The sequence below is a fragment of the Alnus glutinosa genome, chromosome 14, assembly GCF_958979055.1.
Source record: "Alnus glutinosa chromosome 14, dhAlnGlut1.1, whole genome shotgun sequence".
Taxonomy (NCBI): Eukaryota; Viridiplantae; Streptophyta; class Magnoliopsida; order Fagales; family Betulaceae; genus Alnus; species Alnus glutinosa.
Genome location: NC_084899.1, coordinates 20,361,853 through 20,386,946, shown reverse-complemented (window position 1 = coordinate 20,386,946; position 25,094 = coordinate 20,361,853). Strand labels below are relative to the sequence as shown.

General features: G+C 39.3%; 1 protein-coding gene across 2 annotated transcripts in view; it reads right to left on the bottom strand.

The window, feature by feature from the left end:
- The window catches only part of LOC133857340 (ABC transporter D family member 1), a 44,792-nt gene extending 20,194 nt beyond the window's left edge, over nucleotides 1-24,598 (bottom strand). For both annotated transcript variants that reach the window (XM_062292570.1, XM_062292571.1), the window contains exons 1-9: nucleotides 24,297-24,598; nucleotides 17,943-18,015; nucleotides 12,985-13,159; nucleotides 7,901-8,180; nucleotides 4,226-4,450; nucleotides 1,692-1,889; nucleotides 1,077-1,531; nucleotides 695-833; nucleotides 535-613 (exon numbers count right to left, since the gene is read on the bottom strand). In XM_062292570.1, the coding sequence (XP_062148554.1) occupies nucleotides 535-613; nucleotides 695-833; nucleotides 1,077-1,531; nucleotides 1,692-1,889; nucleotides 4,226-4,450; nucleotides 7,901-8,180; nucleotides 12,985-13,046 (1,438 nt within the window). In that variant the 5' untranslated portion in view covers nucleotides 13,047-13,159; nucleotides 17,943-18,015; nucleotides 24,297-24,598. The remainder of the gene's footprint in view (nucleotides 1-534; nucleotides 614-694; nucleotides 834-1,076; nucleotides 1,532-1,691; nucleotides 1,890-4,225; nucleotides 4,451-7,900; nucleotides 8,181-12,984; nucleotides 13,160-17,942; nucleotides 18,016-24,296) is intronic.
- Nucleotides 24,599-25,094: the final 496 nt, after the last annotated feature.

Below are 25,094 nucleotides of genomic sequence, written 5' to 3'. Positions count from 1 at the left end.
CACCTCTCTGTCATCTTAAATAAGTCAAACATGCCACCACAGAAGGAACCAAAGCAACCAGACAATCACCACCACCAACTTAAACCCCCCTCCAATGTACATTATAACATCTGAGAATGGCAAATCAATGCTACCTTGACTCAACCATTAACCACAGCAACATCAACACTATATACCACATCCACAACCCTCCACTTCTGCCACACCATGACCATACTCAACTGAACCACGCCTAGCTAGCTGTGTGGTCTCTAGATTTAAACATAGAACACTTTACAGGCAGCAAGCTACCAATGCTAAAGACCATGTCAAATTAAGCATTTTCTAATAACAATAGATACTAAGGTCTGTTGCAGCGAGAAGAACTTCTAACCATCATATAGAATCAAAGTTTATAAATAGCCTTAAAGTGAGTGCTACGATTTCACGTAAGAACTGATTTTATTATTCTCGAAAGGGCAAGGAGACACAAAGCAAAGAAAATATAGAACGAAATAACACCAAATAAAGATTCTCTTAAGTCAAAAAGGCTACCTGTGATCAAAAGATTAGATCCTGACTCAACTCTAAGAGTCAAATTATCCACCAAGACATTACCAGAGGGTGTAACAACCTGGAAGACACTTGCAATAAGAACATAAAAACACAAAATTGATACGAACTCAGGGTAGATCATTAAATAATTTTCATGTACCTTGACACCAGCAAATTCAATGTAATTAGCTTCACAAATGTAATTAGAACTCCCATATCTCTGCAGAGGAGATTTATCATTAACCACACTTAGCTCTTTTGATATGACAATTAATTCATGAATGCGGTCAGCATAACCACTGCAAACAAAGAGAATATGTCAGGATATTATTCACAAGTTAGAATAGGACATGTGTAATCACCACAAGTTAGCATTGGACATGCCTAATCACCAACATATAACTCTCTCATATTTCATATTTAGCCATATAAATGCATCAGTAAGATCTCTAGTGCTGCAGTTAGAAAGATGCTTATATTGATTATTATAGATTGCCTGTTTTATTCTTGGAAAATGCCACAAAGAACAGATAATATAATACCTGAGACGATTAAGTCGTCTTGAACTGATAGATAGTGTTCCAAGAGACTGAAATAGAGAAATTACGACACTAGTATGATATCTTAAATTGCTTAACATCTCTGCACGCCCAATGGTTGAAGTGTCAGGTCTCAGATGGCCAGAAAAGAAGGGCTCAACAATCAGGATAACAGCAACTGTAGCACCAAGATACTTCAGAAAGAAGTCCTGAATCATGCCAAACCACCAATGATCGTGAATAACAATACCCATATGCCTGATCAGGGTTTTAAACTTCTGCTGAATATGAAATTCTTCTCTTCTTTCTCCACCATAAAATGCTATACTCTCTGAATGGGTCCTTAACCGTGAATGAAGCTGCCGATAATCTCCTTCCAATTGTTGTTCTTTGGACATTAGTTTCCCAAAAGCAGGAGTAAAGTTTCTAATCATGACCCCTGCCCCTGCTACATACACCTGGAAAGTAACATAAGAGGTAGAAGCTAGCTTTAATAATTATTCACCAATCTACAAGCTATCAGCAAATAGTCAGGAAAATATCTATAATGACAACATAACATTTCAACTATCAAGAAAAGATTTGACTGATCAGAGCTGACAGCAGATAGAGAATTACCAATATCCACAACACGTATTTGGGGCTGGCATAAGAACAAAGACGCCAAGTATAGAGCAGGCCATCAGTGACTGCTGTTAGATCATCCTGTACAAGTTCACTCAACTCTGAACAGAACCTTGGCACATCACTTGCTATTCGTTGTTCAGGATTATTTACCCGTCCGTCAACATGTGATATTTTGTAATAAGCCATATTCTGAAACCCAAATAAAGAAATAATAAGCAACAAATACAGCGAATTGCTAGGACAGGCAAAGCACCATCATGCATTCATCAGGTAACTTTTATGGTAGTTACTCATTAGGGAACTTGTCAACTATTGAAAAATGCTATTTCTTGTCTCAAGAGTGAAAATTTTGAAGAATGAGATTGATAATGCTCTTTACTAAACAGAGAGATCTATAGATGTTCGACGGAAAGCAGGGATCCCATATCAGCTGGACCTTTAGTTCAAGTATTGAGATGCAGAAGCAATACAGATCAAAAATGAAAAAGGACAATACAAGATGATTATTAGAAAATCAGCCATATACACACCATACAACTCTCCCTAAAAAAGAGAAGATATAAACAGTATACAAACATTATCCTAAGATAGCATTCAGGGAGAAGGCGATCACAACAGGCTTTTTGACTTAGGACAAATCAATCAGACTGAAAAAACGGTTTACAGATGCAAAATAAGATCTAAAGGTATACAACTACACAGCATTGCCACAATGTACCAGCCCAATTCATGCAAGCAAAAGTTAAAGGAAGAAAGTCAAAGTTTGGATCATATATAAGTCCCAAAAATGCTCACTATGCCTAAAAAACCATTTTTTTAGTAAGGTACCACAGGAGCCCAGAAGAATATGCATTTTATATTTGCCTACAAACTTCAGATGTACAGGTATTACTTTACCTTCCCAATAAATTACATCAGCGAACCCATTTTTAGACAAAAACCATTGATTCTTCCCTCCTTGAGATATCTTGAATTTTTTTTCTCACCCATAAAAACTGAACCCCAGACCCATCCCAGACCCTTATAACCTAAGGCGAGGTCCAAAGGGGCAGGATATATTACACATATGAAAACTCTAACTATATCATATTGCCTTATATCATCCAAACCACAGTTGCAGATGTCTAAGGAAAAAAGAGATGTAGGACCACAGAAAAGTCACAGGCAGTCTGGACAGGTCTCAATCTTGACGTGAAAATCAAGAGTGTGTTTGATTAAGTTTTTGAAGTGTTTTCAGTTTTCGGTGTTTAAAAAGAGTTCCATGTTTTGAGAAGTGCTTTTGGTGGAGGTCGCATCGGAAAAATTATTGTTTGTGGAGTTCATAGAAGAAAATTGTTTGGTAATCAAAAAGGGCTTCTAAAGAGCAAATAACTGAGAAGTATTTTCCAACATAAAAGAAACAGAATAAAAAAAGCAACCAAAAAAAAACTGTTGAAGGTGTGGTAACGGCCGCCGCTCTTACAGAGGAGTGGGGGAGATCAGCCAAGCGCAAAAGGGGTGGGTCTCCACCCCCTCTCCTTGATAGTGATGGGCAACCCACACCTGCGCCTCCACGAGAGACGCAGAGGGTGTGGGTCCCCAACCCCTTCCGCTCTGCAAAGGTGGAAGACTCAACCCGCCTCCGCGAGAGGCGCGGAGGGGTGGGTCTCTACCCCCTTTCCTATGTAGGGGTAGACGACACACCCCCAAGCCTCCACGAAAGGTTCGGAGGGGGTGGTCTCCATCCCCTTCCGCTCTGCAAGGGTGGACGACCTAGCTTGGTGCCTCCGTTAGAGGCGCAAAGGGGTGTGTCTCCAACCCCCTCCAGTGAAGGGGTGACCTCCACTTTTTTTATTTTTTTCATTTTTTTTATAAAAAACGTCAATCTCCACACCTGAAAAAAAAGCATGCATTTTCAAAATATTGTTGTGTATGAGATTTTTTGAAGTGTTTTAATAGTCTTTTGCCTTGAAAAATGTGTTAGTAGTAAGGGCCACGTCTGAAAAGTGTTGTGTTTTGAAAATCCACTTCATAACAGAACACTGAAAACTGCTTTCCAATGCTTAAACAGAGAAAAGAGTGTTTAGACACACAACCAAACAGGGTGCAATTTTTTAGTAAGTCAACATAGGAGCCCACAAGAAGAGCACTTCTAGATTGACCTACAAATATAATATCCAAGTAGCAAAAGAGGTCTCCTAGACTGATCTAACTTGCTACCCCTCCCTAGATTTTGCTTCCTTAGGACCCAGAGGATCAGAAGCTCCTTGTAAATGTTGTCAAATTCAGTGTAGATAACAATGGCAAACGACAAATTCATCTATAATCACCTCATGGTTTGGTTAATAATAACCAACAAAGCTTCACGAAGGAATTCTTTTCTTTATTCTATCTTTTTCAGTTAGAAAGTGTATAAAAGGCAAATAGACAACCTTTCACCAAAAAACAGATGTTAACAATTGAGAATAAAAAAACATATAGTAAGGAAACCAAAAATAAAAAATTAGATAAAGCAATCTTGCACCCAAAATGGTAAACATAAGTACCTCAAAATAATGAGCATGGATAAGTCCTGTCAATATTTTTCTGAACCGCAGACTTAAGGTCCCTGTAATGTACTTTGAAGTTGAATGCATTGCTGAAACAAGGAAACATAATAAAATATTTTCCGAAATCAACCGAAAAAATAATGGTACGCGTCGAAGAAAAGCAGCACGGAATAGAAATCCTTGCACTTTCGCTAGCCTGTTGCCTAAAGCAGTTCGCAACACCTGGAAAAAGTGGAAGAGTTGTAATTGACAGAATACTACAAGAACCAATCTTGTTCATGTCATAAAGTCTTGTCCGTTCCTCAGATACTAAGACAGACAAGATATTCTCAAATAATTTATGTTTATGCATTTAGCTTAAATTTTAACAGTTCTCTTTCAACTTTTCCTTGTATAATAAGACAGAAAAGATGCCCAAAATCCTTAGGGAATATACTTGGAGATAACTCTTCTATCTAAATCATAGATTCATCTTTTTTTTTTCTAAAGAAATATATAATGATTTTTAAAAATCCATCACTTTATAGGACCGAGAGGGGTCTTTGGAGGAGATTATATATTTATTCTTCAAAACTTTGTATTTGTGGACAGCTACTTATGTGTCTCCTCTGACGATTAATCATAATGATTTCCTTGTTCTTTTGGCTAATTCTAGTTAGATGTTTCTTTTTGTATACTTCATGTATACTTAGGAGCGCCTTACACTTTTTATGATATTTGTCGATTACTTTCTCTTACCTATCAAAAAAAAAATGATATTTGTCGATTACTTATTAAAAAAAAAAAAAAAAAGGAGAAACCCCACAGAACCTTCAACTTTTTTGGTTCTTTGGCGCCCAGTGTTGACACACTGTGGCTGCAAGTTCAAAGCCCGTTATCCCACTCAGAGAAGGAATTATCTCTTATCACATTTGAGAAGATATTACTTATATATTAACAATACGATGATCAGTATTGGATCTCTATACATTATCCATCTGTTAAGATAAAAATGATTTTAGATTTCTAACTTGGAGAGTGATTCACTTACCCAAAGAGAGAGAGAGAGAGAGAGAGAGAGAGAGAGAGAGCAATTGAATCTTTGATTAAATCCTACTTATCACAAATTCACATAAAAGTATAATTCCATTGCAATTCCTTCTACTTTGAATCCGAAAAGTCTCAGGCTACAGAGCACAAATGTGTCACTTTGAGTTTTGAGAGTGGTCACTTCATACAAAGTGCTAAAGGGTAGGACCACATCAAAGCCACCCTCCCAGGATTCCACTTAGTGGAACCAACATTGGGTAATATTTGGAAATTTGACATGTTTAACCACTGCTTAAAAAATTGGTTGTCCAATCAAAAGAGGCTTTAATGAAATCTGTCAGCAATCACATCTATTGCAAGCTAAAGTAGGATCCTTGTTGGCAGCAGGGGGAAGAAAAAAGAACAGGGAAGGACAAATACAAAAACTTTAGAACTTCTCTAAAATGTATTATGTTAAGACTATAATATAGCACTTTTTTTTCTTCCAACCTTAAGGGATTCATGCCTCTTCTCAAATACCGGGGAAAAAAAAAAGTTCTCTCTCAAAGAGGCATAATGTAATGCCATCCACTTGAGTCCTCTTCTATACAATACAAAAGCTAATTACATGTTGAATTTTTTGAATATTTGAGGACATATAACAAACTGTCTATTTCTATGAAAACTGGAATCTTAAAAATAGACTACTAATCTATAATCAACATATACGACTTTGCTTCTTTCTAGTAGTGAAACATTAGAGTAAGGAAGTCCACAAAAACCCAGAATTCCATATGCTGGATGAAGTGAGAATAAAGAGAAAGAAATAAAATGAAAGGAAAAATTAAATTAAATAAATCTTGTCCCAACCACGAACTTTAAAGTTAAATGAAGAACTGAATATTTGCAACACAATTTCTCAAAAAAAAAAAATTATATTACTATTAATATAAGTCATCGTATAAGTATTTGATTTCTTTTTGCATTTTTATCCTTTTTTCTATTTAATAATTTGATAAATGTATGTCACATAAGACATATGTATTATTTAATGCAATTACAATAAAGAATCTGCTGTGGATAGGAAAAGGGACAAGGGAGTACGCTAGTCAATCGATGAGCAGTATGGTATGATTTGCCTGGGTGCAATAGGGAGGTGGCCTCCAGAGCGGCCTCTAGGGAGACTCCTTCGAACATCTCTATTGAGTGACAGGGCCCTTTTGATTAAATATGATAGCGGAACCAGCAGGGCAGGTCGACTGGTCACCATGTCGAGTCCTCCCCGCTCTGTTGTTCGTCTCAGGGCTGGAATGGAACTCATGAGCAACTCCCATTTATTGCAGTCCAAGACCGTGTCAGTGTCCCAGACAAGAGCAGGAAGGGCTGCTAATCAATACTAAGAACCTTGCACTTCCTCATCAATCTTTAGGAAGCCAGGAGTATGGGCATAGCAGGACTTGAATGGAATCTCACTGACCACGTCCTATAGGGATCTTCAGAAAGCAACTAACTAAAAATAAGCTGTCACCCACAATAGGTAGAAAGGGGTCTAATTTTCCCTGTCCTCTTGGACTGCAATTGAAAGCTTGCTTGGAAGTGTGAAAGAAAGGATGAGATCAAAGCCATTGAAAGGAATGAGCTGTGAGAGCAAGTTAGAGGGTTAAAGGAGAGCGAAGCGAAACTTGTTGTGAATAGGCTACTAGACTAGATAAGAGTGAATCCTTGAATGGAGCCGGCCTTGCAGTATAACCAACTCGTAAAGGCAAAGAAAGAGTAGATCTGATTCCCTTTTCAAAAGCTAAAAAGGTATCGTCACAACAACTACATTTGCTCGGTAAACTACTCAGGGCTACCCATGATTTAGTAAAAGGGAGGGGAGTAAGAAAACGGATCACCTAACAAACAGCAGCTGTGCGCGCTAACGACTTTTGCGCGCTGGCACACTCAGTTGCTGCTTGTTTCATTCAGGGGTTCACTTCATTCATTATGAGCTAAAAAGTGTAAGGCTCATTAGTGAGGTCTTAATAACTTCATACAATGAATGATCAGCAATTCAATTTATGCTTTCAGCAAGTAGGCTGGTAGTAGATCAGAGCGGTATTTCCTTGGATTGACTGAAAGCTTTATAAGGTAATATCTAACTTAAATAGAGGGTCCTAACTCAATATGGTATTTCTTCCCCAGCCCGCTATTCCTTCCTAAAGTTAGGGTGAATGGCGAACAAACTCAGTTGCAGACTCAGACATGTTGATACTAAGACTAGAAGAGGAATGCCCCTATTTATGCATGGATCAGTATTTAGCTAATCTTGGATCAGTATTTTCACACTCACCAAATCTGAAAGATAAGGTCGTCCTCAACTAACAGTCAACAACTGTATTCATTTCATTGGCCAAAGGAAAAAGATTTGAAGATGCAAGTTACCAACATTAATATTTAGCTTTTTTTTCTTTTTTGTTAAAGCTTAACTACAAATAATATATTCAGGTGCAAAAGCAAACCCCACAACTATGAATTGAGTACCATTGAGGCATTGTCCAAAGAAAAACTAGATCAAATACAATATACTGATAGCTGACACAAACACTAGCAAGGGAAAAAATGCAGAGCCATCAGAAAGAGCCAAAGGTTACAAAACTTGCAGAGGCACAAAAAGGGGCTTACCACTATGGCCACTAAAGCTAAGAGGTCCCTCGCACCCATTTTGCCCATCTCGGACAGTAGAACTGCAGCAAGAACTTGAATTGACTTCAATCCTCCTTTCTTTTTTGTGGTTTTCTTTACATTATTATCATCTCTAACCACCTCCTCTGATTTTTCTTTATCATCATTGAGCCCATTTTGATGCTGATAAGAACCAGGCTTTCTACAGTTAAACCGTGATTGCACGTACGCAGCAGTCCCTCCAGCAACTAAGATACCAGTGGCAAGTAGTAGAGTTTTCCTGCGGAACAAAAATAATAAATTTCCATACAAGAGCGTAAGCAGGGGGTTGTGTGCATGATTAGTAAGTTGAACATAGAAATGTATGGCAAGGAGGAAGCAACTTTTCTGTCATAACGACATTTATAGAGCAAACACAAAATTCACTGGATCAAAAACAAGAAAAACGGAGCATATGATTTCACAATAAATAAATGGAAAAGAAAAGAAACAAAAACCATACAATCTTACACACAATATCATTAGAATGATGGATCAAATGATATCAGCAATCCAAATGACATATTAGACACAACATTATTCTGAAGAGGGTCATAAAGGTTGCACAAGTGAATTCAATAAAAAAAAAATATATCTGGCTCCTTCCTTCCTTATCTCCTTTTCTCCCCGACCTTTAATTTCTCTATCATTTTTTATTATAAGTATAAACAAATACAGACGTTTAATCTCTCTATAATCACTTCCGTTTAACCTTCTATTGTGCTCTTTCACCCATCCCTCTGTTCTCTTCAACCTCTTCCTGATAAGAAACTGGATGTCCTTCCTGGGGGTTTTAATAGTACTCAGTGCACACACGCTGGTGAAGTTTCACCTCCTAATACCATGTTTGCGGAGGTAGTTGTTGCTCCTGAAAGTGTCTCCATGGGCAGTTCTAAGTTCTTCATTGAATCAAAATCTTTCGAGTTCATTCTCAAATCAGGAGACAGTTTCTTCATGTTATGAGTTGTAGAACGGCATAAAGGTTACTATCGATTAATCATCCTGGGAAGGGACGGAGCCTTTTGGTTGCCTTCTATACTTGACAACGCTTCTAGGTCGGCAAACAATTTGGGTTACCTTCACAAATCCAGAGAACCACAGAGAGCTCTCATGAGCCAACAGTGCAGTAACTCTCATGGGAGATACATTTTTTTTTTATATAAGTAATTTCAAATTCAATAAAAAAGCGCAGAGGGGCGCAACCCTAATACACGGGAAGTATACAAGAGTGCCCCTAAACGGGAGAAACAGCTAATAAATTTAGAAAGTCTACAAAAGTATAAACACCTAGGTGGCAAAGACGGGACGCTATCCAAAGATATAGCGTGTTAAGCACACACTTCCTTAACACTACCATTACAGTGTCGACATCTTCAAAAAGCCTCGCATTCCGCTCCCGCCAAATGCTCCACAAAACACAATGAGGAACTAACCGCTAAACTTTTTTACCTAGGCCATGACCCACTCAACTCCAAATAAAGAAAACATAAAACTCCAAAGCTCACGGGTGGCGTCGCAATGAAGTAACAGATGATCAATAGACTCCCCCTTCTTTTTACACATACAACACCACTCAATAACCACAATATTCCTCATGGGAGATACATGGCCATTGAAGAAATCAACGGCAGCAGGAGGAGGGACTTCATTCTTAGTCCCGAAAGTAACAACAGTTGGAGATGGTGTAGGTTTGTCGAGACTCTCAAAAATCTGTTGTCTCCTCTTACCTCCGTGAAACACGCCCTTCCTGCCGTCGTCATACCCTCATCAGAGCTTCATCTTGTCACCGTGAACAGTTATTATGCTCAATGGTCGCCGGACAAGGTATTCTGGCCACTTCAAACGAAACAGGTTTCGAAGTGATCATTGCCGCAGCTTCCCAAACAGCACGTCCTCCTAGGCAATCTCAGAAAGCAATGTCTTGCATGCCTAGCTCATTCAACTCTACAGCCTCTTCCAAGGCCCGAAAATTGCCTAACAAGAAACTAGGGGCAGAAAAGTGGGAGCTCTGTTTTTCCCTTTGAGGATGTAAAGAATTTCAAAAGAGTGCCTTTTCAGCATGCTTCAAGGAGTTCGGTTGCAGACAACAGGTCTTGACTGATACTCTTCTTGAAGGAGAAGGGCAAGCGTCATGTGAAATGGGAAAAATCACAGGTGGTCCCCTCTTGGGTACCATGTGTAATCAAGCCCAACAATTTCCCAGATCCATTTGGGCCTGGGGATACCTCAACCAGTGGCACTCCTCCTGTTACAGGCCTCGTGGACAGTGTAGGCCTTGCTCAGTACAGGCCATTCTCTCCTACGATCCTTGATGTAGTAGCTGGCTCTTCATTAGACAGCCTCGGCCCACTTTTGGTCTTTTTGTAATCAATGCGTTTTCAGACTTTCTGTAATCAGTGGGTTTCGTCGCTGATTACCTGAAGGCCCAACTAAACTTTGTGTTGCAGTCTTCGGTGGAAAACAGGTGTGCGGCCAGTTCTGTGCCTTTCAAGCCACCTGCTCTCTTGGGGTGAGCGGTCCTCTTGGACCAATAGTGAACCAAAGAAGACAACCCCTTCAATGAACAGGAAGACGTGTTACGATACGATGAATATTCCCGCTTCAAGGCCGACAATAGCGCATTCTGTTGGGACAGCAATAAAAGCATCATTCTCGCCGGTAGCAGGGTTTTCTCCACTGGTGATGGATGCCTGACTGAATGGGATTGCTGTGAGGTAGAGAGGAGAGAAAGCCTGCACATTCCAGGGATATTTCTTCAGAATGTTTGCTTTGAGAGTGGCTTTGGAAGGGAAGAGAACAATTCTTTTAATGGTGTTCTCAAGTCCAGGTCTCAGGTTAGTCCCCATCTCAGTTTTTTGGACCTGCATTTAGATTCGAACGACCCAACCCCTCTAGACCATCAGACCAGTTACTGTGGAACCCTATTTTTGCAACGAGGTTGCCCACAGTTCTTCCCAAAACTTCCCCTCTCAACACTCCCAACACTTGCATGAGGCAAGTCCAGACCACAGCTTAGGCTAAGAGACCCATGTATGGGTTTGAGAAATTCTCGGGGTTTCTTACGAAAGTTTCGAGCAGGAGGCATCAGATTTATTCTCAGCCGCAAGAGTGCCAAAGGTATGTCAGGCTCACTTAAAAAAGAGGCTGGGAGTGAGGTCAAAGGAGCCAGGGAACTTCTCAATTTATCATGCTCGGTGAATTATGATTCCAAGAGGACCACATCCAAACCTTGTCTCTCTTCTAGGAATCAAGGAAAAGCTACTATTCCATTATGAATTTGGAAATCATTTGTTGGAATGTTAGATGACTTAACAACATGGGGAAAAGGACCAACATTACCAAAAATGGAAATGATCTCATCTGGCATTGTTCGTGGTTTGTGGGACAGATCTTTCACAGAGATGTCTTCTTTGCCAGCTTCAATAGCCTCTTGAGGCATACTTCAATGTGGGATAAATGAGTAATGGATCACATCGAAGAGCTACTGGACACTTTCTCTATTTCCTGTAAATTCAAATATGCTTTAGACGAGTTTGTATAGGCTTTTTCAGGATTCTGACTCAGAAAGATGTTATTTGTGGGAGGAGTTAGCTAGTGTCTAAGTTAGGCCTGTAAATAAATCAGTTCGTTCGACAACCCGCTCGATATCCATGACTCGACCCGAACTCAAACTTATGACTGTAGCAACCCGCTTATTATTATAAAAACCCACTCAATTATTAAATGACACATACCCAACTCGCTCGACGAGAATCGATTAAGGCTCGCAAGCCTATCTCGTATAAAGCTAGATCCAACTCGGTTAAGGCTCACGAACCTAGCTCGTATAAAGCTCGACTCAACTCGTTAGTCAATCTCGTTAGCTCATTCATAAAACTTTGTATATACATACAAATATATAACAATATATTACGAAAAGTGAGTTATATAATCCCTCCAACTACTCCCATTTTTTTCCTTTGTTCCTACACGTGATCCTCCCATTTCCCCAAATGCATCCCTTCCCCTAGAAACTTCCCATTATTTTCAGCCATTGGATTTCCCCCTTTAAATCTTAACCATTAAAATCAACTCAACCCATTTAATGCACCTCATCTACCACACGCGTTTTTCCATGTCTGATTCCTTGAAGTATGCCCCTAACTTTCAGCCCATGGATTCTTGTAGGCAAATCTTGACCGTCTTTTTTTTGTCAGAATTAAACTCTACCTAGCAACCTGTTGAATACACCATCCATCCTACACCCTTGGATTCGCCCAAATAAATTTCCACCGTCCATTCCTTACCATCTGCATTGAATGCATACAACTACCCCCACTCACTCAAAAAATTGTTCAATCCTAAGAAAAATAAAGACCATTCGAGAACCTTCCTCCACTTTCTCCCCTGCACCGTTTCATTTTCTAGGTTACTCTTACTACACCTTTCACCACAGCTCACTAGCTCCTCCCTTCACAGCGTGAATCACGGAGGTCATCCAGTTTCTTCTTCTTCTCCTCCACTCCTCTCTGTCTCCTATTGACAAAACCTTGTCGCAGATTCACAGTCCCAAAGTCATCGCTTGCCTTCGTGCCAAAGAGTTGTAATCGAGCCAAGCTGCCCAAATAAGGCTTGAACAAGCTTTTATACCGGGCTCGAGCTCCGAGCTTGAATCAAACAATAGTCTAGCTCAAGCTTGAGCCGAGCCGAGCCGAGCCAAGTCAAGCCTGTCAAAAATCGAAACGGCTAAAATTCTCTCATAGATGTCTATCCCGTATTGTCAATATCATCTAAATATAGTCCGGCTGAATTTTGATTGTAATGAATATTAAGTTGTCAATTAATTAGGTTTTTTCATTGCACATTAAATAACCACTTTCTGTTAAACAAAAATTGACAATTTGAATAGATTACAGTGTATCACAACAGTAAGAAGACAGCAGAAATGCAAGAACGAATATCAAATAGACAAACCAGATAAATTGACTCAATAATGGAACAGAAGCGTTAAAATCAGATAGCATAATTGAGTATCAGGAGAAGCGCATATAGATGGCAGTTAATACCTCCTTGAAGCCAGAAAACTTCGACCATGCTCAGTTAATTGCAACAGTTGAAGAGAAGGCATGGTTGTAGATCAACCTTCCCCTATTAACAAATACCAGCAACTGTGATAGCCTCCTCTTATCTCCGGAAGGCAAAAATTCTGGCCGACATTAGAAGCAATTGAGAGATGATAATCTGCAGCCAAAAAAAGAACTGAAAAATTTTGAAAGAGAGAATAGAAGCATTTAGTGCATTAGTGTTGTAAGCTCCACATACTGAACGAGTAAATGCCGTAGCAAGAAAACTAAAATTTAAGAGCCATGTTTTCAAGGAAAATTGCACTTTACTTATCAATTACAAAAATCAGTGTCACTCCTTTATAACAACCCCTCTCAATTGACGTGTGTGGGGGAGTTCACCCTAGCTGTCACTTATAGAAACGTTGAAGACCATTTTACTTGGGCTTTCGCGGGTGTCTATGACCTTAATTCTAATAGGAATAGAAGGCTTCTTAGGGATGAGTTGGCTGGAATGCTCAACTGGTCGAACTTGCCTTTGTGCATTGGGGGTGATTTTAATGTTACATGGATTCCCAGTGAAAGATCGGGAGAAGTTTGTTTATGCCCAGCTATGGTGGAATTCTCTTACGTCATTTTTTATCAGGGCCTGATAGACCTCCTCTTGTTGGCGGTACTTTTACTTGGTCGATGAATCGGGAATCACCCTCTTGGTCCAGAATAGATAGATTCCTTATCTCTCCAACATGGGAAACCCAGTCTCTTGGTGTGTCCCATGGTGTGTCCCAGAGGAGGCTTCCTAGACTTTTCTCGAATCATTTCCCGATCCTCCTTGACTATGACGATTTTCTAAGGGGTGGTAAGTCCTTCACATTTGAAAGCATAAGGCTAAAGTCTAAGGGTTTTGTGGACGAGGGGAAACAGTGGTGGGAATCTTATCATTTCCAAGGCTCGGCAATGTAGAGAGGAAGAAGAAGATTCTTTTAGAAGAGCTACATGTTTTTGATATCATTGAAGAAGAGAAGGCCTTAGGTGTTGAGGAGAAAATGAGGAAAGGCAGGAGTTGTTAGGGAGTTAGAAAGGTCCACGCTCATGGAGGAGATGAGTTGGAGGAAGAAATCTGGAGTTTCGTGGTTAAGGGAGGGTGACAAGTGTGCGAAGTTTTTTTGCACAAAATGGCTAACTCCAACATAAGGAAGAACTCCATTGACTCCTTGTTGACTGATGGTACAATTTCTACCAACCGGTTGGAGATCAGTGAGCACATTGTCCAATTTTATAAAAATTTATACACCGAGCAGTTCAGTTGGAGGCCTTTGTTGGACGGTCTTTCTTTTGATTCTATTGATGAGGCTAAGGTTAGTTGGTTGGAGAGAAATTTTGAGGAAGGGGAGGGTGTTGGAGGTAGTGAAAGCTATGAATGGTGACAAGGCGCCGGGCCTGACAATTTCTCTATAGCGTTCTTCCAAACTTGCTAGGTTGTTTTAAAAGAGGACATCATGAAGGTCTTTCGTGACTTCCATACTAGAGGTAAGTTTGAAAGAAGCCTAAATGCTATGTTCATTGCCTCATTCTGAAGATTCTTAGGGCTGTGTGGGTGGCATTTACAAAATTATTGCTAAGATTATAGCAAATAGGCTTAGGATGGTGTTGGAGAAGATTATTTCTAATTCGCATAATGCGTTCATCCGAGGTAGGCAAATCCTAGATCCTGTTCGTATTGCCAATGAATGCCTTGATAGTGTAATAAGATCTAGAGAAGCGGGTGTTATCTGCAAATGGACTTTAAAAAGCTTATGATCATGTTAAATGGGACTTTCAGTTGTACATGTTGAGAATGTGCGTTTTTAGGGGAAATTGTGCTCTTTGATAGCTCATTGTATTTTCTCGATGCGTTTCTTGGTTTTGCAGAACGGCACTCCCACAGGTTTTTTTAGAAGTTTTGTGGCTTGAGACAAGGGACCCTCTGTCTCCTTTGCTATTTGTCATTGGGATGGAGGTGTTGAGTAGGATGCTTTCTGCTACAGTAAGAGGGAGTTTGTTGTCTGGCTTCTATGTTAGTGGGATTTATATCTCTCACCTTTGCTGATGATACTTTGATTTTCTGTGGAGTTGATCCAAATCATCTACGTCATCAACGATACTTATTCTTATGTTTTGAAGTTGCGTCAGGCTTGAAAATACACTTGGCTAAGTCGTAATTGGTTCTTGTGGGAAATGTTGATAATGTGAATGGGCTTGCTAGTATTATGGGTTGTGGGGTTTCTTCTCTTCCTTTGAAGCATCCGAATCCACTGTTGGGGGCCCTCCTATAAGGCCAAGCATATTTGGGATGGTGTTATCGAAAAGATAAGAGTATCGGTTGGCTAGTTGGAAAATGATGTATTTGTCCAAGAGTGGTAAAGTTACCCTTATCAAGAATACACTTTCCAGTTTACCTACGTACTTTTTGTCCCTCTTTCCTCTCCCTGCGGGTGTTGCAAACCGTATTGAGAAGCTTTAACGTGATTTCTTAGGGCATCTCCAGCAGTTGGAGTTAAAATAGCTACTCAAAAAGTATCAATCTCTACTTTAACCACTGGCTATCTTAAAAACACTCCAACAATAATCTCTATTCCACTCTTCATTTTCTTAAAATATTGTTTTTTAATCTTTTTCTTTATTTTTATTTTTTTTTCACTTCTCCATCTCACTCTCCGGTCTCCCCCAACCCCCAACCCCAACCCCAACCCATCTCATTTCTTTGAGTATTTGGAGCTAGCAAAATAGAAGGAATCCCAACAGAGCCGAAGCCGAGTGATCGGCGTAGTCAACGGAGTTAAGGATCTGCGATGAGGATCGGCGAGCGTCGAGATGATCGGCGACGAGGAACCAAAACCTGGACGAGTAGAGGATCTAGCGGGCATCGGCAGTGACGATGCAGAGATCGGATCCGATGGTGACGGCGTAGTCGACGGAGGCGTGGATTTTGGTGTGGGGGAGGAAGGCAACGGCGTGCTGGAGGTCGAGCATCTCACCGCGAAGCTTGTCAGGCTTGGTGTCAACGAGGACGAGCTCATCGGCGAGGTCTTGGGTGAGAACGAAGACATTGCTGGGGACGGAGGAAAGAAGGGCAGCGGTGGTGAAGGAGAGGGAAGGGGTTGGTGGTGTTGACCGAGAGGGGCGGAGGGTTTCGTTGGGCATCAAGACCGGGAGGGACGAAGAGGGAGAGTGGGATAGTGAGAAAATATTAATAAAAAATGTTTGTAGTGTTGAACAGTGAATAGCCATTGTTGGCTATTTACTGTTCAATGTTAAGAAAAAGTAGTTAAAGAGGCTAATCTGCTGAAGAAGAAGAAGAAAAAAGGCCAAAAATAGTTAAATTTGACTTTTTGGCTAAAGTAGAGCATCTGCTGGAGATGCTCTTATTGGGTGGACTAGGCGAAATTCACATATCACCTGGTGAGCCGGTCCAAGGTTTGTTCGCTGATCTCTAAGGCAGGGTTGCGAATTCGGTGCTTGTTGATGTTTAATCATGCTCTCGTAGGAAGACAAGCTGTGGTGGGTCCCCTCCAAAAGAGAGTGTGTTCTTTTTGTTGTCAGTACTCCTGATTTTTTAACTTTCAATGAACCATCTCCGAAGCTCTTTTCTCCTGGTGCTATTCTCTCCTCTTCGGTCGGCTTGGGGTGGGGAGTCGGCCCTTTACTGGTGAAAGGGAAGAGGGTTCCCTCTGCCTGCTTTGGTTGGAATGGAGGTGGGTTGTGTTGGAGAAATCAGTCAACATGTGCTTGATTTGGCACCGTGTCGGGGCGTGGTTTTTCTCAATAGGGAGGAAGCTCCATACTACACTCCCCTTAGCTCCTATCCCCCCGCAGTGATGGGAAAATCTGGTCACTCAAGGTCAAGGTATTCAGATTGGGTCTTGCAAAGAGTGAAGGAGATCCATCGAGTATGGGGGTTTTGTGTGAGGGTTTTGATGAGCAGTTTATGGCTATTTTGACAATTATTGAAGCAAGTCGTCTTCCTAAGGGTTCGGGTTCCATCTCTAAACTGGGAAACAAAGGCAATAGGGAGTTAAAGAGATTGGAATGCTCCATTAATTACGCCTCTAAAAGTGAGTGCAAGCCATGGTAAAGCAAAGGAAGGGGTATTTTAGTTTTTAATGAAGCCTTAGCTTCTATCTTGGAATGTGAGAAGATTGAATGGGGGGGATAAATGCATGAGTGTGAGGAACCTACTCAAAGAAAGGAAAGTTGTTACTGTCTGTTTTCAAGAAACTAAGTTGGAGGTCAAGTCTCATAGTGTTGTGCGTAGTTTGTGGGGCTGCCATCCTGTGGATCGGTGTTGTCTGAACTCTAGAGTGGTGTTTTGCTTATGTGGGATAGGAGGCTGGTGGGGAATTTTTAACAAATGAGAATAGACATAATGGAGTAAAAAGAGGTAAATGAAGGCTTATAATAGCGGTAGTAAAAAATGACGTGTTAAATAGGGAAATTGCAAAGAGTATAATTTTAGATAAAATGTAATGACAAAAATGAACATATGCGCATGAATGCGATTGGTTGACAAGAATACATAAATTCGACCTCAAATCAATTGAAATTAAGGCTTAGTTGAATTGAGTTGAGTTGAATGCATGATGATTGTAAGAAAATTGTCAAAAATGAGGCTTAGAATATAAAAAATAGGCATTAATTCTCCATAGTTTCCATTCATTTTCCACTTTTGACACCTAATCGTTTGGAATTGAGTACGGCCTATTGGGTAGCTGTTGAAATCTGCAAAATAAAACAAGAACATAGAGCTCCACTAACAAAAAAGCAGATGATCGAAGCTATATCACAAAAGATATAATACAACGATAATAATGTAGTACGTAGATCTTGTATATAGACTATAAATAGACAAAAACTTTCAACAACATGTAAAGGACACTACATTGCAGTAAATTTTCTGTGTGAACTCTCAAGGTACCACAAACCTTTGAATGGACAATGAAGCTAGCCATGCTCCATCAGATGTAAAAGTTGGTGAGAAGGCATAATTTTGGGAGACTGAAAATTCAATTTAGAACCAGCAAATATGCATTATATCAGTTTCTTGTTCTTAACAATAGTTCTTGACAGCAATCACAGATAACATGTCTGCAATATCATTTGGCTGAGTTGATAACCAAGGCATTATGAAACAACATAAACAAACTAAAGAAAACAAGAAAAATGCAACAAGCATATCAGCTATGATATTTGGAAGAAATTTGTGAAAATCACAGGTTCTTCAGAGCAAGAGAAGAATTTCAAATAATAATTCTGTATCCAAGAAAAAATCAAGTTTGCCAATAAATGATAGAGAGAACAAAGAGTAACATGGATAGAGCAACATGTGTTATAATATGGAGATTGCATTCTAAAGTTTCTAGACCTCTGGAAAGGAACAACTAAAAGAGATCATTTTCATATTTAAATAAATTGTCCCTAACACAGTAAAGGTTAAGTTGATTGTTGCCAAGAATTAGAGTAGAATAAAGTAGAGAATTGCACTTGATATTGTTTCTTTTAAATTTTGTGGGTTTGCTAGAGGGCTGAAAAGGACTTTGTAAAGGACTTAAAATTTAATAAACCTAGGAGAATCTGGCCAGCTTTATTTTCAAAAGGAAAGCTTTCTTTTTCAAAATAAGCCCTAATTGTATCCCAATTCCTTCCTATTTTCTAGGAGTTGTTTCCAAATCTATTTCACACACACACAAAAAAAAAAAAATCAATTTCACAAGGAAACTAACTCTTTCTGCCGCCAGCTTTGTAGCCCCATAATAAATCCTATGTTAGTTGTAACCCTAGCTCATAATTAACCCTTTTCAGCTGCCAGCCTTACAGCCCAATAATAAACTAAGACCTAAAAGCCTAAGTCAGCTTGCAAAAAACATTCTCCCTCACTGTTGCACCATGAAACAGGTAGGATTCTCCAAATTTTTCTCAAACTTTTCAATTGAAAATTGAAGTTCAGATTTGCATATAGCCTACCTAATATTCCTGTGTTGTTTCTATGCAAAATTAGTTTCAAATCGAGCCCCAAAATTGATTCCCAGAATCACTTGCTATACAGCTTCTAGTCAAAATTTTGGTAAGTGTTCTCAACGATTCCTTCAAATTTTTGTGATTCCCATGTTCTAAATCTTACAAAAACAGTGCAAGAACTTTATTCGTGCACAGAGAGCTCTTGTTGCCCCAAGCAGAACATATTTTGCAACCTAAATTTTATTAAGTGCTTAGGTATGGTCTATAACAAGCCTTTAAATTGATACTTAATTATGCTATTATGAGAACCATAACAGAAACCTAATAAAGCATGAATAACGGATTGAAAATTTGATGTTTGAGTTTCCTATTCATGCTGCCAACACTAAGGAAAACTCTTTGGATCTGATTTCTTCTCTTAGATGAGATAAATATGATTTATTTATACAGCAGGATCACATGAGTGCTTGAATGTTTGACATTAATATAAATATTGTATGACTAGTTAAGTATGTTGTGTCACTGTAGACGCCAAAAGGCAAGATTAGATTGCTACAGAAAATTCTGCAGCACTGCAGCCATGTAGAGGCTACTGTTTGGTTCCCCTATGCATTCAGACAGCACTGTGAGGCCACATTGAGATTTGATTTCTTCCATTTGTTGACATATCTATGGCTATATGCTATGATCACATGGCTTATAAACGTTTAGACAGTAACTGAAAGTGTTGCATGAATGATTTATGATGTTGCGTGCATTCTAGAAACCTAGGATAAGATGTTATGTGCTATAGAAATTTTCCACAACACTGCAATCACAATAAAAATGGTTGTTAGGCCTTTTCTAAAAAGATGTTTTGAATCAAAGTGACCATAGAATAAACCCTTTTTGAGTTGCCTTTCCAATGGTCCAAACCATGTGATCATTGGACACCTGTAGGGCTTACAGTGGAGTGATTTTCACTGACATGTCGCAAGAATTACAGCACACGCAAACACATTCGTTGAACATTTGAGGCCTTACAACCTATCTTTTTGGCCCGCGACCAGACCTGATTAGGGGACCTAAGCTGACTTAAAACCCTAAAAAGACATGTTCAAAGATTGCTGCAACAAGCATGATGCAGCGAGTTTTGGGGACAAACCAGAAGCCTATTGTGAACATTTAGAAACACAACGACCCTATAAAGACTAGATGTAAGTGGTACTGGGACTTGCACTTTAAAGAGCACAACAATAAGTCCATGTTGCATGATCCATGTGTAGTAAATTGAACAAACATGCATAGTGTGATCATTGAAGAAAATAATCGAACTTAAAAAATAAAAATAAGTGTCTTAAAGAGGAGAAATCAGATCTGCCACTTAGTGTGGAAAGCAATGTTTAGGAAGATCAAACAATGCAATAGAATAAACGATATACGAAAACCGTTAATAGAAAGTGATTGCTCATGAATGCTTATGTTTAGGTTGCTAAGTGAGATGTGTAGAAATTCTTGAAGCTAAGGAACGAGCCAAGTAGATATGATCGTACCATTACTTTCTTCAAAATGTCAATGCAATGTGTTCTTAAAATTGTCTTCAAGTTATACGACATAACGTTAGCTTTTTTTTTTTTGATAAGTAAAATTAGAGTTAATTAATAGAACTTTAGCTTTTTTTTGGTAGCCCCTTTTATGCATCCAATACTATATGTTTGATAAAGGATTTAAATGTAAATGATTCTATGTGCATACTTCCACAATATTATGAATAGGTTATAAATATGTTATGATACTTGATGAAAAGTAAATGAAAAGAAAGAAAGGAAAGAAAAAGGACAACAATTGTATGAATGCATGAAAGGTTTTAAATTGTTTTTGGCTGTATGAAATGATGTGTGATGATACCAGAGCTAATGAACGAGGCAGCCATCTCATATGGTCCACTAGAAATGGCTCACTCAAGTGCACTATCGTTTATCAAGTGATGTCCATATCCTAGACAAAACTTCTCCTGTGGCCACGGGAGCGAAACCGGGATCCTTGTGATCGCCAAACCTTACACACAGGCCGTAATTGTGTGTCGACTATTTAAGATATTAAAGGAAAAGAATGTTTATAATATGTATGAATGTTTTACTTATACCTTTTGATGTTTTCAAAATGAAAATTGTTTCCAATTTCATTTATTGTCTGATGTATCTACATTTTTTTTTTTTAAAATAATAGACCAATCCCATTAAAAGTGTGAGGCGCCCCTTAGTACACTGGGAATACACAAAAGGAAACGCCTAACTAGAGAAACGAGTAAGAAAATCAAGAAAACTAAAAGATAAGGGTAACACATAAGCCGTAGTCCAAAGATACAAAGTGTGATAGAAGGAAGATAAAAGCTCCTCAGAGGTCATCTCCACGTCCTCAAAGCTCCGATTATTTTTTTCCCTCCATAAGCACCAAAAGCGCCAAGTGAGCACCATTTTCCACACCGTAGCACTCCTCGACCAGCCCGAAGACCACCAACAAGCAAGCAGATCGATAACCTGTCGTGGCATAACCCAAGGCAACCCAAAGCGACTAAAAAGAGAATACCACAGAGCAAAAGCCACATCACAATGAAAAAAAAAGATGGTCCACAAACTCCTCCGTCTTCTTACACATGCAACATCTGTTTATCACGATATCATGGCACTTCCTAAGATTGTCCAAGGTGAAGATCTTTCCAAGAGCTGCTGACCACGAAAAGAAGGCTGTCTTGAAGGGGCTTGGGTCCGCCACACACACTTCCAGAGAAAGCAAGTACCTATAGAATGAGCCAAGGAGTGGAAGAAAGACTTGACTTTGAATAGGCCTTTTTTAAAAGGGACCCACCAAAATTTGTCTTCGCTACCACTTCTAACTATAACTGAATGCAGCACCTAGAAGAAAGAAGCAAAAACATCCACCTCTCAATCATGCACTTCTCTAGCAAAGCTCACGTTCCACTGGTTGGAACCACCCAAAAACTCTAAATTATTTGCAACAGAGGCGTCCTTCGCAGAGGCTATACCAAACAAAGCTAGAAAAGCTGCCTTGAGAGTCATATCCCCACACCACAGATCGTGCCAAAAGCTAATCCTGGTCCCATCCCCCACTTTGAATCTGGTGAAGCCTGAAAAATTCTCCCAACCTTTTCCAACATTCTTCCATAATCCCACCTCAAAAGCTCCTGTGGGAACATGGGAGCACCACCCGCCCTGTAGACATCCATATTTGAATTCCACCACAATTCTCCACCAAGAATCTCTCTCAATACTAAAGCGCCACAACCATTTACCAAGAAGAGCGCGGTTGAACATCCTCAAGCTTTTTTTTTTATAAGTAATAAATTGGTCTTATTAAAAGCGTTAGGCGCTCCTAAATATACTGAAAGCACACAAGAGAAAGTACCTAGCTAGAAAGTGAAAAGAAACAGCTCCAAAAAGAAAGAAACCCACCAAACCCTCAAAATAGAAAACCAACAAGCCCGCTAGACCCTAAAACCCAAGAGGCACTCAACACTACTTCATGTGAGCCTTCCCTTTCCAACACCGATAGGGTGCACTTGCATCGTCCTAGTTAATGGAGCTTTTTCAAGTTCAAAAGCTCCCTCAGACCTTACGGATACCTAACCCTCCCATCGAGATTGAAGAGCAAACCTTAGCCCAGCTAACAAGATGATATTTAAATTGTTCATCAATCCCTCCCCATATAAAGTCTTGTTGGAGCTTCTCAATGCAATTAGCCACACTAGCAGGGATGGGGAAGAGGGACAAAAAAGTACGAAGATAGGTTGGAAAGTGTGCTCTTAATAAGGGTGACCCTACCACCTTTGGAAAGATACATCCATTTCCAAGTGGCCAACCGACACTCCATTTTTCTACAATGACATCCCAAATATTGCCTTGTAAGAAGCCCCTAGCGGAATACCAAGATACTCATGATGTATCTACTTACTAAATATTCAACTAACTCTTTGTTTTTAAATCTTAAAACAACCCAGATGATGTCATGAATGGTTCTACAGGCCATGGAAACTAGAGTCGAAAGCCTTCACCTAGAAGAGGATTAAATAAGTGCATGTAGCTCATTAGTTCTTTAATGTTTCAGTATGCTTTCTTGTGTTAAGACTAAGGTTTAACGTTTACTTTTAATGGGGTGAGTTGTAGAGTAGCGATACGATGGTTTAAGTTTTAATTGTAATGAGACACTTAGTTTGCTTTGATTTTCAGTTTATGGAATTCTTGCATCCTTGCGTTTCTGGTTAGAACGATGTGTAATACCGTCTTCCTATGGAAATGGGGTGTTACACAGAAACACCCTTCAACATTAAACATGCTCTCACTCTTCTTATTCTTCTTTTCCCTGTTCAAGTTTGAATAGATTCTCTCAAAACTCAAATGGATACATCTTTCAATACGTATCAGGATGCATTGGGCCAAGTTTGAATCCCACCAGAATTCTTTACAAGTGCCTAGATATTAGTGAAGTACAAGAGTCCCTGACACCTCATTAGGAAAAGATAAATGCTACAATTGCCAAGATGACTTTGAATCAGTCACATGGAGTCATGTATGTTTCCTACTCGTAATCCAGCCTAAAAGGAAATTTCCAATGCAAATCATACATGATATCAGGGGGAAAAAATTGAGTCTTACACGCCATGCTTGCACCATGTGACTCAACGTGAGTATTACACGCATATTCTTTTTTTCACACGGTTTCCTATGTCTCTCTCTTTTGTCTCAGCTATTCATTAATCAAGAAATTCAATTATTTTCAGAGAATAAATCATATTCAACTTAAAAGCAGATGATGAACTACATTTAAGACAGTATTATAAGCATCTCTATCTCTGTTTGCATAAAACCTAAATCCTTCATGCATGTGTTCTTCATCACATCTCCCTCTCTAACATATCGAACTCAAAATCAGATCATAATGAAATTCTATACCTTAAAGAATACCATGTCTAAGTTTAGACATAATGAATTCACGTTATTAAGCATCCATATCACCGTTTGCGTAAAACCTAATCATATTGATACTACTTAATCTCTCTTTTTCTTTTCTTCTTTTTACAATTTTGAACATACTATGTATGTTTTTCCTTCTATATTTACTTGACATACTTATTTGTTAATTAAAACTGCTAGTACAAACCATGCCCAAGCTTAGAAAATCACTTCAACAACACCAAAACAGCTCGCGAATTTAATTGCCCATCTAAATTATAAATACAAGAACATTACGCACACTTGAAAAAAATGGGAATTCAATTTCACAGCTCATTGGAATTGAGAATTCCAGTAAACTGTTTCCCGTACCTCATCATCAGCGAGGAACAGAAACGCCGGCTGCCGGCATAAGAAATGGAGCTCGTTCTTCTCAGTCCGCGTCGCTCTCAGCTACCAGTCCAAGCCCCGCGTCTAAGGCATTCGAATCACGCGGACATGGAGATCTTTCAAGAGCGGGACGATCGAACACCAGAATTTTCAAATCCGGGAGAACCGTTTGAATGGCAGTGAGAAGAACCGGACAGACCCGAACTCCTAATCGAAGAGCAGAAGAGGAGAGAACGAGAGAGAGAGAGAGAGCGTGCGTTTTATGCTTTCGTTGCAAGTAGAGCGATGATGATAAAATGAAGTGGTGAGATTTTCCCGGAATTATATTATTATTTCCACTGCAATTTTTGTTATGGGGCAATAATTTTTAATTATGAGCAACGAGTTTCATACGGAAACTGTGACAGGGTCTTGTTCGGAAAAGAAAATTATTAAAAAAAAAAAAAAAAAATCATTATTATGCCTCTCTCTTGTTTGGTGTATTTTTTTTTTTTTTTTTTCCTTTTTTCCTTTTTGACATTCTTGTTTGGCGTCCTGATCAACCTTTGATCGGCATATTTTACTCTCTCTTTTTTAAAAAGAAAATAAATAAAAGACAAAAATAAAAGTGTCGGGGGCTTTAATAGGAGCATTAGTTATGTTTCTATTAAATTACGAGGACTTTAGGAGAGGACTACTTGGTCCAATTGATGTGAAGTTATAAGGATAAACAAATTACTGGTAATCAATTTCTTGGATTTTACAATTTAGTCCTTAACAATCGTGTACAAGGAAACAAAA